At 45.9% G+C, this 15395-nt stretch overlaps 1 protein-coding gene across 3 annotated transcripts in view; it reads left to right on the plus strand.

The window, feature by feature from the left end:
- Positions 1–15395, plus strand: part of TRAF3 (TNF receptor associated factor 3) — a 460451-nt gene that overhangs the window by 433821 nt on the left and 11235 nt on the right. For all 3 annotated transcript variants that reach the window (XM_069638108.1, XM_069638107.1, XM_069638106.1), the window contains exon 10: positions 1746–1914. In XM_069638108.1, the coding sequence (XP_069494209.1) occupies positions 1746–1914 (169 nt within the window). The remainder of the gene's footprint in view (positions 1–1745; positions 1915–15395) is intronic.

The following is a 15395-nucleotide window of genomic DNA, read 5'->3' on the forward strand; positions in this document are numbered from 1 at the left end:
TGCATGCAAAGATAGGCTAAATGGGTGCATGCTGGCAGTGAGGTACAAAGCAATTCACAGCGAAGGCTAGTTCAGTGCATGCAATAGTAAGCTAGATAGGTCATGATGTATGCTAGTAGTAGGGTACAAAGCAATTAGCAGCGACCAGTATTGCCAGACAATATATGTTAATACATTGGTAATGATAAAAGTTATATCCTAGATAGACCAGAACCAAGCAACCTTGAGCAGCTGGCCTCTTGCCACAGGCAGAAAACATTGGCCCAGGCGTCAACAAAGGGCTGTAGCATTGGTAATAGCATAAGCGGCAACTGCGGCCTTAATCATATGGGGGAGGTCCGCGTTCGGCGGGGAGATTTCACTAATATGAACCAATGCTCTAGTGAGGCTTTAGATAATACTGGTGCGCTCACTACAATCATATAATATTTAAGCAGGAGGGGCAGAGCGCAGGGAGATATTCTTTACTAGCTAGGCAACAGCGGTGCGCGCAGTGCCGTGATCGTGATTAGGTAGATAGGCTGGTAAAAACATGTTGCAGTGCAGGATGGCTTGTGGCCAGAAGTACATTGTGGTGGATGGTACACGGAACTGAACGAAACCTGCTTGTAGGCAAACGTGGGCGTATGTCGGTATATCCTGTTTGGCATTTACTCTCCTATCAGCACGTCCAGGGGCTGTCAAGCCTTTTGGGCCATGACCCCAAAAACATAACGCAAATACATATCCAATCTCTCAATCAGAGCCGGCCTTAGGGATGAGACGCCCCAGCGACCACCCGGTTTACCTTGCCATTAGCTTCCCACCACGCCATTTCATGTGGGAGTCTTTCAAAGTCTTCCACGAACTGGCGTGGTGAGAGAAGGCGTGACAGGCGTCCTATTGAAATTAAATACGCTGCGCTTTCTGGAGATGAGCGCATTTGATAACCAGGGCCGGCCTTAGGGGCAGCAGTGCCCTGGGCGAATTGGTGCCCCCCCCTTCACCCGCGTGCCCCAGGTCAACAGGGGGTGGGGCGGGCAGGATGTACCACTTTTTTATTTTTGTTAACCTCCTCACTCCGGCGAGGAGGTAATGATATGAATAGGGTGCATTAGCACCCTATTGTTGTTAAATGAGTTCCGCCGCAGCAGGTGCATTTAATAACAATGAGGCGCCTGCCAAGCCTTCTGCCACTACCCCAGCTCGGGGGAGCCCTTGAAAGACTCCCCCAGAGCTGGCGTGGTGGGGGGCTAATGGCACCTTTTGTTATTAAAAGTTCCCGCGGAGGGGTGCATTTAATAACATTGTCATGAAATGTGGCCGCCGCGGGCGCATTTAATAGCAACAGTGCCCCTTCCCCCACTGTGCCAGCTCGGGGGGGGGGGGTGGGCCTTGAAAGACTCCCCCGAGCTGGCGTGGCTGGGGCTAATGGCGCCCTGGGCGATGGGGCGCCCCGGGCGGTTGCCCAGCCCGCCCTCCCCTGAGGCCGAGCTTGTTGATAACAATGGTGAGCTGGTCACCGCCTATTGAAAAATGTGGTGCTCCCCGAACCCCACCGAGGCATGATGACATTTTTAGTTTTCGCTGCTACCCTGCTCTCAAAGTATGTACATTTTGGTAAAATATTTTTCACGTGTTTTTTTTCTTTTCTCATTTATGTATATACTTTTTTTGGTTAGCTTGGCTTGTACTTTGTGTACTCTCTCTTCTTATTTTTTTTGTTCACAAGCACTTGTGTTTTTTCCCCCGCATACTCAATGAAGAGGGTGATAGATGGGCAGACGGACAAACTGAAAGACCTGGACAAAGAGATCCGCCTTTTGCGCCAGTCCGGGGAGGAGGCTGACAACGTGAAGAGCAGCGTGGACACTCTTCAGATCCGGGTGACGCAACTGGAAAGCATCAGCAAGAGCGTGGCGTCCCGCAATTCAGGCGAGTATTTTCCGTCTCCTTGTGTGGAGGTCCATACGTGGTTGCTTGCTTTATTTATTTATTTATTTTTTGCACAGCGTTGATTTGTTGAGAGGCCTGTTTTAAAGATTAGTGCAGCTGGTTGGGAACAGTGGTTAGCGGTAAGGCAGGCTATGGGTATGGTGAGGCGAGATATTTTTGTTCTGTGAAATTGTACATTTTTCTTAACAGTTTACATTAGTACACATCTGCGTACATATTTGCACAAATTATTTTATTAAACGTTCATTAGGGCCAGACGAAAAAGAACAACCCGTAGTCCCATCAGTTTTTCAGTCTGTCGATCGATAATAGAACTGAATAATATGAAACCTACAACACTTACGGAGAATCATAACTAACAAGAACCTACCAAACCCGAATCTTTTAAATCAGTTCCTGTGCTCGGTGCCCGGTGCCCGTGAGGCAGTGGTAAAAGGAAGTAAAACCTGCCACCATTACGAAAAAATAATGTTATTGACATAGGCCACACCAAGCAACTTTTTCACAGATACCCATGGCTTCAAGAGAATACAAAGCTATTAGATTTGAAATATTTCCTGTAATTTGTTCGGTAGGCACAAACATCTTCTCAGTATCATTTAGCTACATTCTAAATATGTTAAAGGTAAGGGAATGTCCTCCATTTTCCTAAGCTTACATGACTCCATTATCTCTACTTAACAACAAGAACTGCAATCCATGTCCTTAATGATTGGAACTAATATGAAGTTCTTCTGTGGGGTGTAAAGTGTAAGAAAATGTTCACTGGGTTCTTTTGTGTTACAAGTGCAATACCACTTGTATTGGGTGTTGCAGAGCCTGCCCATCTGCCAGTGTAAGAACAGAGTGGGCACCGCTGCATCCTGAATTTAGTAAGCACTGTTCTCTCCGCCTGAATGGCATCAAAGCAAGGCTTTGAGGTATTCATTCGATATCGAAGAAAAATACACTGTTTTTGACATTGTGTTCCCTACCGATTTAGGTCTTGCCAGGTTCATCCAGTGTAACATCGCAAATCAAAGCAGTAGAGTTTTGGTTTAAGAACCTGCATTCAAAACCCAAGATATCAAATTGCCATGTGTGATAAGACATGCTCAGGTCATAATACGGTACCTCACGTAATATAGCAATAACACTTCACCTGGCAGGCTGGATCGGGTGGTAATGGCCCTGGGCCCAAGGTAGCAGTGAAGGCCTTAAATGATGGGTCCCAGCACCATTCCGATCCGGCCTGCCGGACCGGTTGTTACTACTATTAGCAAACCAGGTTTTAAATCTACAAACCTGAGGTGCTAACAGCAATGCATTTTGTTTGAATGAACGGTACGCCTTGTGGTGTCCCTTTCACGCAAACAAAATACTTACCTAAAATGGCCGCTGTGGGAGGTGGAAAATGGGTATCCATGCAGAGCCCCTTTTCCGCTTCCATGGCGGCCAGCGGACCAGGACAGAGGCTGGAGCGGCGGTGGTTGCCATTGGCAAAATAATAAAGTAAGTGGGGAGACGACTAAACAGTGACCGGAGGGGAGGGTTTGGTGAGATGGCGGGGCAGGGAAGCAGCCTTCAGTTTGCTGAGATCGTGGGATTCAGCCCGCGATCCGAGAAATCTAATTGGTTGGCTCACCCGCCCCGGCTGCAATATACGCTGCACTCCTCCCAGAAGCCGTCAAAGGAATCCTTTTTCCGGCAATGTACGATGAGGATTGTTGCTTATTGCCTCATACTTCTATATATAGTGAGGCAATGCAAGTGTTCTAAGAGCGTGAAGCAAAGAAAATATTTACCCAGCCATCTTTTACAACAAAAGTACTGCAAAGTCGACACAGAAATGTATGAGCACTGCAAAATAGACATTTACAAGATTTTTAGAACACTTTTGGGCCTGGTTCAGTACTACACTTTTTATTGTTGCATAAGTTACACCAAAACATTTCTTGAGTAAGTACGGTCTAAGTTATGCAAAATAAAAGTCTATATTCACTGAGCCAAACAATCAAATCAAGCGGAACATACACGTCGCTCAGAATTTGATCTAACTTCCCGCTGATTTGCTTTGAAAACATATTTGTGTGTTGGAAGTTTCTGCTGGTGCAGAAGCATTAGACTTTGGTTTCATGGCAAGCATGGCCAGAGGCCAGATCGACCGCTGTGAGGGTGCAGAAGGAAGGCTCGGACACAACGGGGGCCTGTTTTTGGTGTAGACACTTTCATTAAATGAAAAAGGGCTGGGAAAATGCCTCTCTGTTCCTAAAACTTTGGGGGGATTCCCTGCCTCCAGGAAAGGCAATTGTCAGAATGTCTGTATTATAAAGTCCATCACCGTCCTGGTTCAAAAAGCCTACTTCTGTCCCCGACACTGTTAACTTATATCATCTGTGCAGGGATGAACTTCTTCCTAAAGTAAAGTGTTCTTTGTAGATCCAACCAATCGAAACGCCCCCTGTCTCTTGGGTAATCAGAACTGGTGAAAATTAAGCAATATTTACAAATATAGGATTTCAAAGTTAGGGTCGTAATCCTTTCTCCTAGGTTCCTTGTAGCGTTCTTAGTAGATCTAACCAACAGAAAAGTTCCCAGTCTCTTGGGTAATCAACAGTGGCAACATTAAATAAACGTTCAAAACTGTAGGACTCCGAGTTTAGGGTCGTAATCCTTTCCCCTAAAATCCTTCTTATAGGTTTTCCCTCTATTTGGGGCCTTTCATGCCTACACTTTCCTTTTGGGGCCTCTTGGGCCTGTACTTGCTTAACCAAATGTCAATTGGCAGTTCACAAGAATATGCTCCTTCTGCTTCTCCTGTTTATCCCACTTACTTGGCACACTCCTTTTGCCAAGTGTAGGATTTGTTTGCACAATGTGTTCTTCACGTAATTTGGGTGCAGGTCCTAGACTCGCAATATAACTGCTTGGTTCATTCGCCTGCTAAGCAGTTATCTTTTCACAAACTTTTTATTTGGGTGCAGGTCCCATGCGTGCAATATCCAAACCGGCTTGGTATACTCTCCTGCCAAGCCTTCGTCCTCTCAAGGACTGTCCCTCTTTGGGTGTGAGTCCCATACTCGTAACATTCACAATTGGCTGGTTTACTTGCCTGCCAGGCAATAGTCCTAGCGTGGACTATCTCCAAGACTCGCAATATTCTGTTTGCTTTTGTTTCAGTTTCTCATATGGGTGTGTGGGTCCCAGGCTTGCACTTCATTCACAGGGTCCCAGAACCTCTTAATCCGGATTTTGCCTTCACCATGTGCTCCCCGGACATGCAGCTCCACTCGGGTAAGCCGTGTACCTGCTTGCTGCCTTCTCATAGGCAGCAGCATTTCCAGAACAGCTGCTGCGTCTCTGGAGGCTCCAGTCGCGTTTGGTGCTTTGTCGCGGTCGGCAGTGGGTTTCCTGATGTCTGCTTCTCCCCAGCGATGCGTCCTCTCCCCTGGAAGCTTCATTGGTACTCTGGATGCCCAGAGGTTCCACACGGCAACAACGCAAGCACTCCTTGCAACTGGAACCCCGCTCGCGTTCTCCTCCTCTGCTCTCTGCCTCTGTCCTTCTGGCTCTCGTTCCTTTCGCCACTGCACGGCTCCCAAGTTTCCTCCTTGGAGGGTCGCTCTCATAATGAATCTCAGCTGTGGGATGTTTAAATTCCTGCATTAGAAAAGGGAGTTGCTTTGGGCCAATCACATTCCTATAGAAGCTAGAATGTTCACTCTGCTTCTCCAGAGAGATCCTTGGACTCCTGGTCATCTTCTTATTCTCAGTTGTTAAGAAGCTAGAGTGCTCACTCTGCTTCTCCAGAGTGATCCTTGGACTCCTAGTCATCTTCTTCTTCTCAGTTGTTGAGAAGCTAGAGTGCTCACTCTGCTTCTCCAGAGTGATCCTTGGACTCCTAGTCATCTTCTTCTCAGTCATAGGAGAAACAGAGTGAGTGCTCTAGTTTCTCAGAGTGATCCTTGGACTACTAGTCATCTTCTTATTCTCAGTTGTTGAGAAGCTAGAGTGCTCACTCTGCTTCTCCAGAGTGATCCTTGGACTACTAGTCATCTTCTTCTTCTCAGTACATGCCATAGAGTCAGTTGTAATACACTTTACATTTTCTAAGGTTTTAATCTTGTCAAGTTTATAAGGTGGGGTAACTTGACAATAACAGATATTGGCCTTATCAAAAGAAGTGAGGGGCGGATTGAACATTGAAGAAGGGTTTGGGTGTACTAATGCTTGGGCATACTGCGTTCTCTGAACATGTTGGTCCCTAATCCCATAAGTGGGTTCCCCCCCCATGTCTCCCCATTAGGGGAGAACGGACAACCGCCTCAGATTCATCACATCGTATAGACATGGCCAGGGCAGTCCTGCTACCAACAAGAGGGAAACATGTGCCGTGACCATCCTGGTCACAGTGAAGGAGGGTAACGACAGAGAGTGTACACTGAGAGAAGCCGTGGGAAGCTGAGCAGTTCTCCTGGTATGGTTAAATGCACTCCTCTTTCAGGATCTCTGTTCAGAAACTCCGAAAGGGAGGAAAGAATTGCAGGAGGTGGGCAAAAGGGCTGCATATTTTATGGAGACTGGCTTCGGTCAATATCCAGCCATCTTCATAGTGGTCCATAAGGTGAAGGCAACTAGAAGCGGAGTGAGGCTTGAGCAAGGATTTTGTTTTCGTGCTCGCTCTGTGTGGGTCTCAAGCTCCTGTTGATTCGACTAGCCCTTAATACTCAGATGCAAAGGGGAGAGGAAATGGCTACTGGGGCTTCGGCTTTTCTTTCTATTGTCAGAAGTGTAGGACTGTTTCCCTTCTCCCTGCCCCCATCCCTGTTCTAATCCATTCAAATGCATTCACTTGGAGACCAGCGGAAATTGATGAATATACTAGTGTTTGTAAAAGGCGGAGTAGTCAAGTTGTACATTTTAACATGAGTGGTTTGTATTGCATCAGATCCTGCTTGCTTTTAGCATCCAGTTTTCTGATCTAACAAACTAATTTGAGCAGTTCCGAGCAGTTCCTTGCACTTCCTTGCAGTTCGCTGCAGGAAAGGGTTGGGAGCGACCTGAGGAAACCGCCTATCGGAACCCGTGTGGAGGATACAGTTCACCTTGACTGCCCCCCGACCGGAACATTTTACTCTGAGGAGTAACAAGGATTTGCCATCCACTCATATTTCTTTACATCGTATAAGGGACTGGCGGTGTATTACTTTTAGGCACGACCGCACGCCATTCTAACGTTTGTGCCTTTTATGGCTCCTGGGCCGCTTTTTGGAGATGACGTCTTGACTTAACATTCTTTTGAAACAGTTGCTGCCACTCATTTAATAACAGTGTTCGTCATAGGGGGCGCCACAGGCTCTTCCCAAGATGTGGATTTGCACCGGCAACTGACTTTCAATCAAAAACATATTTAATTCAATTGTGAGGCGAAAAACGTACCGTCTCCAAACGGACATATTTAGACGCAAATCAAACCAGATTGCACGGCTTGAGGAGTCTCTTAAAAAAAAAAAAAAAGACCGGATTCCACAATCCACAAGCAAATGCTGTAAATGGCGAAGGAGCTTCCCCTCCCGATCTCACCGGTAGAAGTTCAAGTCAACAAGCTCACCACTGGCAGACTGCCTACATACACAGAAGTCGTAAACAAGGAACAAGGAGACCAACCCTTGTGGAGGGGTACCAACTAAGGACCTTTTTAATGGACCCGAAAGTGGGGCGCCCCTAATAAATCCATGTCCATTAATTCAATCACGGATACAGATACGTTCAAGACGGCAGCTTTGCTGCAAAAGGGAAGGTTCTCGGGGGCAAATTATTTGCCCTCATTCTATACAGATGAGGACGGTGAGATAAGTGGGGCGTCAATCTCATCGTACTCCTCACCCTAGGATGAGTAATGGTGAGCATACCACAATAGCGGAAGACGAAGAGGGGCTTGGAGCTGACTCACAAGCCGCTCAGATTGCCCTAAACCCAGTGATTTTGACCTTTGCCTCTTTATATGAGGACATAAAATCAGAAGTCCGAATGCATACTATCGCTCTAGAACCCATACAAAATAAGTTGGAGATATGGACGAACAAACTAGAGTTGAAGGGATACTCACAGAAGGCGCCATCGGACTTGACACAGGCAATTTTATTACTTCAAAGCGCTGCAGCTCCAACCCAGGCAAGGAACATACAACAGGAGGACCCCCTTGCGCAGGCAGTTCATTGGAATAGTCCGATAATCAATACTAACATGAACTTCGATGTAATTACTGACGACAACGTGGTGTTGGGGGGACCCGACTGTACAAGGTAACACGTCCCCGGTCCCAATACAGCCACCAGTCCATAAAAAAGTGCTACAGAAGTGGAAAAACATAGGTCAAGAACATGAGGAAAAGTAACAATAAGCACTCGTCACGAAAATGTTTACGGAATCTGACCACACCAGAGTCGTTAATTGATAACAGGAAGTCCACTGGGGAGGCCGTTGGGACAGTTGTGCTCAATAATTTCTTAGAGGATGAGAGATGACCACAGCCTATGGAAAGAATTGATGGCTCTGAGGTCTTGACAAAAGTGAAATCAGTGGCGACACATTACGAACAGGAGACAAGTGAATGGACGAATGGATTTGGGGCAATCTGACATTTATATGTGCCTAAATCAACATGTACATGATATGAACAGATGGGTGGGGAGAGCTCCTCTGGGAGTGGGCGTGCGGCAGCTTTATTTCTAGAGGCGATCATGTGTAGGAACGCATCGGAAAGACCAAAAGGGAGTCTAGTCCCGAAAGTAATTGTTGAAAGACGAGGGCTGGACACCTGCAAGGTTGATTCTGTACAAACAGACCCAGGGGCGCAGCCGCAAGGATCACAGGTGGTACTAGTTCGAGTCGAGGGGCGAAGCGCAAGGATCACAGGTGGTACTAGTTCGAGTTGAGGGGCGTAGCCAGAAGGATCACAGGTGGTAAGAGTTTGAGTCCCCTTCAATGCTCTATCTATGATAGAAACGGGGCAGTTGAGGCCCAGGCACACCGGGCAACCAACGTATTGTCACAAGGCAATAATGAGGTTAGTTACACTCATGAACGGGTTTGCACTGCTAGCCAGTCGCCAAAAGTAAGGAGGGTGGCAACTCCGGAATGGAGAGGTGGTAACTCCGTGGTAGATAAATCCATGCTTGAGACTGAAGGGGCGGGGCACGCAAACGAAAGGTTCTGCTTTGCTGGTAGGCAGAATGAGGTGAGAGGGGTAGACAAACCTAAGCGGGGCTTGGCCCCCATCTTTAGCATGTTAATAGAAGCTAGAGGTAGTGAGGCGTGAAACTTCTGTAGTGATGACAGTAAACAGAAGAGTGGTAACTCTGAGCGCACAGGAAGTCATGTAAAAGCTCGGAATGTAGAGTTATATTTATTTATTTTATTATATTGTTAATTTGTAATGCGCCTACAAACATGTCTGTCTCCAGGCGCAACAAGGTAAGGGGTTGGGTTCGAGGGGGAATGATTCTACTAGGCCTTGTACATTCGGATCGTGGAAGTGCAGGTATTTATAACGCGTCTAATTCCCAAGGTCGATTTTTTTTTTTTTTTTTTTTTTTTTTTTTTTTTAAAGCGAGGATCCGGGATTCGAACCAGTGTAGCTCAGCGTGGTCTTGCTTCCAAGACCTGCGCGTTGCCATCGAACTATACTCCCTTCCCGAAGGGAGATAACTCTGAGATAACTCTGAGCATGGGAGAAATAAAGGGGATTTGTTGGGTATGGCCAAATGTTCACCTTCCCCGTGTAGAATTTCAAGGTGTCAGTCAAAGGGTCGAATACATTGATTCGAATTACAATAGTTAAGAGTCAAAAGGACCGAAGAAAAGGTCGAATGCCTTTTTTAAAAACATTTTTTTTTTGGGCTTCCGTATAGGAAAAAAAAAAGTGCTTTTTACACCAAAAACAGGGTTTTGGGAGGGGACCCCTTCCCCCATAAAAAAAATTGCAGTCGACCCTTTCACCTCCAACCAAATTTCAATGTCAAGTATTTTTAAAGATGATGGGTGACTCTCACAGGTCTACAATCTTACTGCTATTCTCTGAATTGTTTTATTTGTGCACAATCTCTACCATAGACATTGAGCGTGTTGAGGTTATAGAGTATGGCCGTACAAACCTTGCACTTAGTCGTTTTGAATCAAGGGTTGTGTATGAACTCATCACGAGAGAAGCCAATCGCTGAGACAAATTGGAGTTTCAGTAACACCCTTTCAGGAGGATTCCCCACGGAATAATTTATATAGAAACTAGAAGCCATTTCAACATGAAAGAAAATCCTCAATGGTTCCATCAGGGTGTAAGGAAGTCCAATATAAGGAATGTAACATTCACGGGATGAGTGTGAACAAGACTGTGTCTGGTTGCCAAGATCATTGATTAACCAGAGAGGCCCCAGCGTCTCTACTTACAGTCTTTAGTGATAAAAGTTTGGGACTTCTCTCGTGGAACGCGAGGGGTCATACCCACCTCTTCTTGACTCACAATTGGGTGCCATTCTGCGTAGACATTTTATGCCTTCATGAGAACTGGATCTGCGAGAGCTCAGCATGGGACGGATGCACTACCTGTTATCAGCCTGCTAAGAAGGGAAGGATCGGTATGGAGGGAGGCCTAGTTACAGTTATTAAAACCAAGCATGGCTTTCATATCACTAGACACATCTGCCAGGGGGCCGTAGCTACGGAATTTACTCTTAAGATGAATGGTGGAATGCGATCATTTCTAATAATTCATATTCACTGGCATGTTGGTATTGGAGCCGTAGAGGTGATTTTGTCTAAGATAAATAATGACTGTGCAAAATGGTTAGTATTAATCCTGAGGGTCATATGTTAGTGTTGGGAGATTTAAATTCCACCTGAATAAATGTGGAAGAGGAGGAGGTTGTTTTCGGTGGTACGTCTGGCTCTACTACACACGCAAAAGAAATTATTAATGGCAATGTGCGGAAGAATGGGCTAAATGACATAGGTTTGGTTATGTTAAGCTGAGCAACAGATGGTGATTTAATAGGTGAACGCATGTGGCATAGAGGCCAGGAAGGTTCTACTTTAGACTATATTTTTGAAAACCGATTTCTTTTTGCAAGGTGCACTAAATTGAAGCTCGAGGAGAACATCTGGACCGATCACATCAGGCTCAATTCTACATTTGACCATAATATTCCCTCGCAGACGGTGTGGTATGACCTGGTTTTCACCCCAGATGCATCATTTAACCATGTTGAATGTAATAAGTCAAACATTAAGAAGGTGAATGACCTCTTAGTAAATGTTGTAGAGGATATGAGTTATAGCTGGAAACTTCAGACATTCACAGTAGACGGCTTTAATGAGTCTCTGAGCAAATATCTAAGCTTAGCATCGGGAAATGATCCAAGTGGGAAAAAGACTAAAAGTAGCAAGACGCATAAGTACAACCCAAAAGTGGCCCTAAGGAGAGTTGCGATTAGGAGAATCAAAGGTAAAACTATCACAGTAAAAGAAAACGACTTGCGTAGGGAAAAGATCAAACAGCATCATAAGAATTGGATGAAAGGATCGAAAGAACGATTCCTATGCAGGCAGATGCAGCAGCTATGCTATTGTGTCTGAAAACAAATAACTCGGCCTCTTTCTGGTGCACTATTAACGCTTTGAATTGTGGAGTTTGTGGAAACCATTGCAAACGCAGTGTCAGAAAGGGACTGGATTTTGCACATTGAGGGCTTACATGCAAGAGAACCTCAGAAAGGTGATCTCAAGGAATTAGCTGACTCCAGGACACTTAAAGGTTCAATGTCTTTCAAGATGGGGGACACACATAGTATAATTATAAAAGCCAGTAAACCCCGGGCTCCCGGACCTTATCAACTTTCTAGCAGAATATTTAAAGGTGATCCCAGAAGATGGTCAGGGATCCTGAAATGTATCTTTGATGATGTGATAGAAATTTGGAAAACATCATACATCATACCTGTCTTTGTGGTGTAGGCCGGTCAGAAGCCAAGAATTATCGCACATAAGCATCCGGGCGGGGGGAGCCAGCCAATCAGAAAGCTAGGAGCGCAGGCTTGAACTGTCGGTACAAGCCCGCATTCCAAGCCGCCAGACGGCCGGCTCCCCACGCTGCCATCTTACTCCACCCTCTGTGACTTTATTTATTTTATTCCCCATACTTACTTTTTGCGGCGGATGCCTTTGCCGCATCCGCTCCTTCCCCTCCCACTGGCCGCCATGAGAAGAGCTGCGCGAGTCCCTTTGTAGAAAGGAAAAACCTTTTTTTTAAGCACTCCAGGATACCGCTTTAGCAACACAGGGTGCTAATGGCCTTCAACCACTGTTACAGGGGCTGGCACGGGGAATGAACGCCACAATAAAAATCCTGGATGCCGACAGCAAGATTTTTGCATCTTGATGATTGGGCGATGGAAACTGGCAGGATTCAAAAAGCCCAAACAGAGTTCAGGAAGGGTCATGGGACTAACCTGAATGCCTTTATAATTAATTGTCTGTGCTGGAAACCAGTGACTTGGCTCTATAGCCAGCTGATGGACAAACCCAACCCCAAAAGTGCAACACTGAGGGAAAAGTGGGAAGCAGATCTAGAAATCACACTGACGGACAAGGAATGGGAAAGAATGCTACTCTACCCCAAGGTGGTGTCTAGAAACGTCAAAATTAGACAGATACAACTGAACGTCTTATACCGGACGTACATGACCCTGCAAAGAGTGGCTAGTTCTAACAGACAGAAATCGCCAAAATGCCCCTCGTGCGAAAACGACAAAGCTGATCTGACCCACATGTTCTGGACTTGCACCAAGACGATGAAATTCTGGTCCAGGGTAAAACAAACCTGCACAGACGCCGGGATAACCAGATACAAATGGAACCCAAAAGAATGTCTACTAGGTGCCCATCCCAGAGTGAGCAAATACAAGCACATAGTCAAACTGATGGACATCGCATGCATCATCGCAAAGAGAACTATAGCAATGGCATGGAAGTCACCAGGGGGCCCAAGGCACGAACGCTGGATCAAAGAACTAGAAAGATGGACCGAAGAGGAAACCAGAGCCTGGCAGGACGCAGCCAACACGTGGGGACAACGTGAATGACACTTCATCTTGGAAGGCCCTTCTGAGCGACATACACTTCGCTGCCGACCACAAGCCCCCCTGAGGAAACCACTGAAACCAGCATAGTAGTGCTAAGAACTACCCAACACCGAGAGCCCCCCGACCTGGGTCCCCTCTAACACCCGAGCTGTTGACTCGCTACACCTCCAGCCCAAACCAAATGCTGAGAACAATATGACATAGTACAAAGACTGTTGTTGGTTAACTGTTTATTGACCCCGTGGATCCAACTAGGTTATGGCATAAATGGTGGCGCTGGGGGATACCAGAGGGACTCCGGAAGTTTCTGGTGCGGCTTCGCAAAAACTCAAATGTACAGGTGCGACGAAATCAAGAAGGGCTGTAACAGAAAAGATTCCCACTAGGACCAGACTTGGGCAGGGGTGCATTTTGGCCCTTTGCCTTTTTAATCTCCGTTTCCGAGGTAGGGGAAGAGTCGAGCTAGCAGCTTTTGCCTCTCTCAGGAGTGGCTGGCATATGGAGATGATTTGATATAAGTAGACTGCGCCAGCGTGGGGGTTACAGAAATCTTTATTTGCTTTTAGAAAATATGCTGTATAGAATCACTTAAAAAATGGATTCAGAAAGCCCGACATGGCTTATACCAAGGTTTCTTTTGGGCACAACCTAATTGGGCTCATTGCCCAGATTAAATACATACAAAATAAGTATTGCAAGTTCACGCTACTGCCGTTAATTAAGTTTTATAGGGGGAAGCTAGTTCCTAAATTAATGTACGGTGTTGAAGTACACCCGGAGTGGGCAGTTGACTATATGAACACCTTAGAGGGACTAGTATGGCGGAGACTTTTGGGTATCCCCAACGTGGTCCCCACCGGTGCCATTAGGTTTGAGTTGGGGATCAATTCATTAAAGACAGTGCAGATTACTGTTATGATATCGTAACATGCTCTGTGCGGTTCCAAACACCTTGTATAATGATGACATTGGCAATCAAATGGCCAGGGAGACGGTGAAGGTGTTGTATCTTGAAACTTGAGGAGAACCATCTCCGGTTCCGGAAGCACCTCAAAACCTTCCTCTTTGCTTCTGCTTTCTCTCTCCCTCTCCCCTGCTAATTCTTCACTAAATTCTGCACTGAATCTGAAACTTGGCCACTCTCACCGACCTCGGTCCTGGGCCCAGCCACTCTCCACTTGCACTGCCTCCCTGGCAACCCCTGCACTGCGGGACTGTCTCTGTATCCCTACAGCCCCCCCTTCCCAGCACTTGTCTGCACTTACCTTGCACTTGCCACCAGCTGGCCCTATTTATTTATTTATCTATTTATTTCTATTCTACTTACCTTGTACTGCACTTTTCCCTTCCCCCTACCCCTGCACTTGCGCGGTCTGACTGATACCTGGCCTATTAGGATCGTTGTCTGTCCTCCCTCTGTTCCCCCCCTCCCTGCCTCGTCGCACCGGGAAACACTTGTGTATAGGCGCGTTACAAATGCCATATCATATATCATATCGTATGAACTGTAATAGAATATTGGACAATTGTAATCCGACCAAAGACTTAATTAGTCAACCATCAAAGGTTAAATTGTTTTTAAACCTGTCGGACTGGTGCCAGATAACAGCTTTACATGGGTATGTGAGCCAGAGACCCCTTGAAGGCGAGCACAAGAGCTTGGGTGAATTGGCAACATACCCAACACTGTCTACCTCTCCTAAGGTTAGGTGGGAATTTATAAGGTTTAGACACCTTCTTGTCTGGTGTGCATTGCTGTTTGCAAGGGGATCAGTATAATATTTCCTCAAATAGTATGTGAATGGGGCTACAATAGACATGAATGACTTTTGTCGTAAGTGTTTGACAGGTCAGTCACCCTCTATGGTTGGTGCAGTAGTACATTTTCTGAGATCATTCTGTTTGGAACAGCTGAGGGTGGACTGTTTGCAGGAAACAAGACAACTGGAGGCAGTATAGAATGTCTAACATCTTCCCTATAGAATAAACAACACTGAGGACTTGCACATGACACGCCCTGATCTGGCTATTGCTACTCGATGAACTCGATGGAATTAATTATATTAGCATGTTTGCACATCTTACTATGGCATTGATTACAATGTGTATTTGGCTGTACAATTATAATTTCCACAACAATAAACCAATTGGTGCCTCTCAAGCACCAGTAGATTGCCACAATTGGCACAGTGTGACTGTGTTTGCATTAATTTATTTCTAATGTAGCATTGCATTCATTCGTCTGTTTGCAGAGACTGTATATTTACTGGAGCGCGACTTTTCACAAGATTTACACATTTACATATAGCTGTTTTATTGATGTGTACAGATTAATATGATTAA

This window comes from Ambystoma mexicanum, chromosome 14 (assembly GCF_040938575.1).
Source record: "Ambystoma mexicanum isolate Mex_15411 chromosome 14, UKY_AmexF1_1, whole genome shotgun sequence".
Taxonomy (NCBI): domain Eukaryota; kingdom Metazoa; phylum Chordata; class Amphibia; order Caudata; family Ambystomatidae; genus Ambystoma; species Ambystoma mexicanum.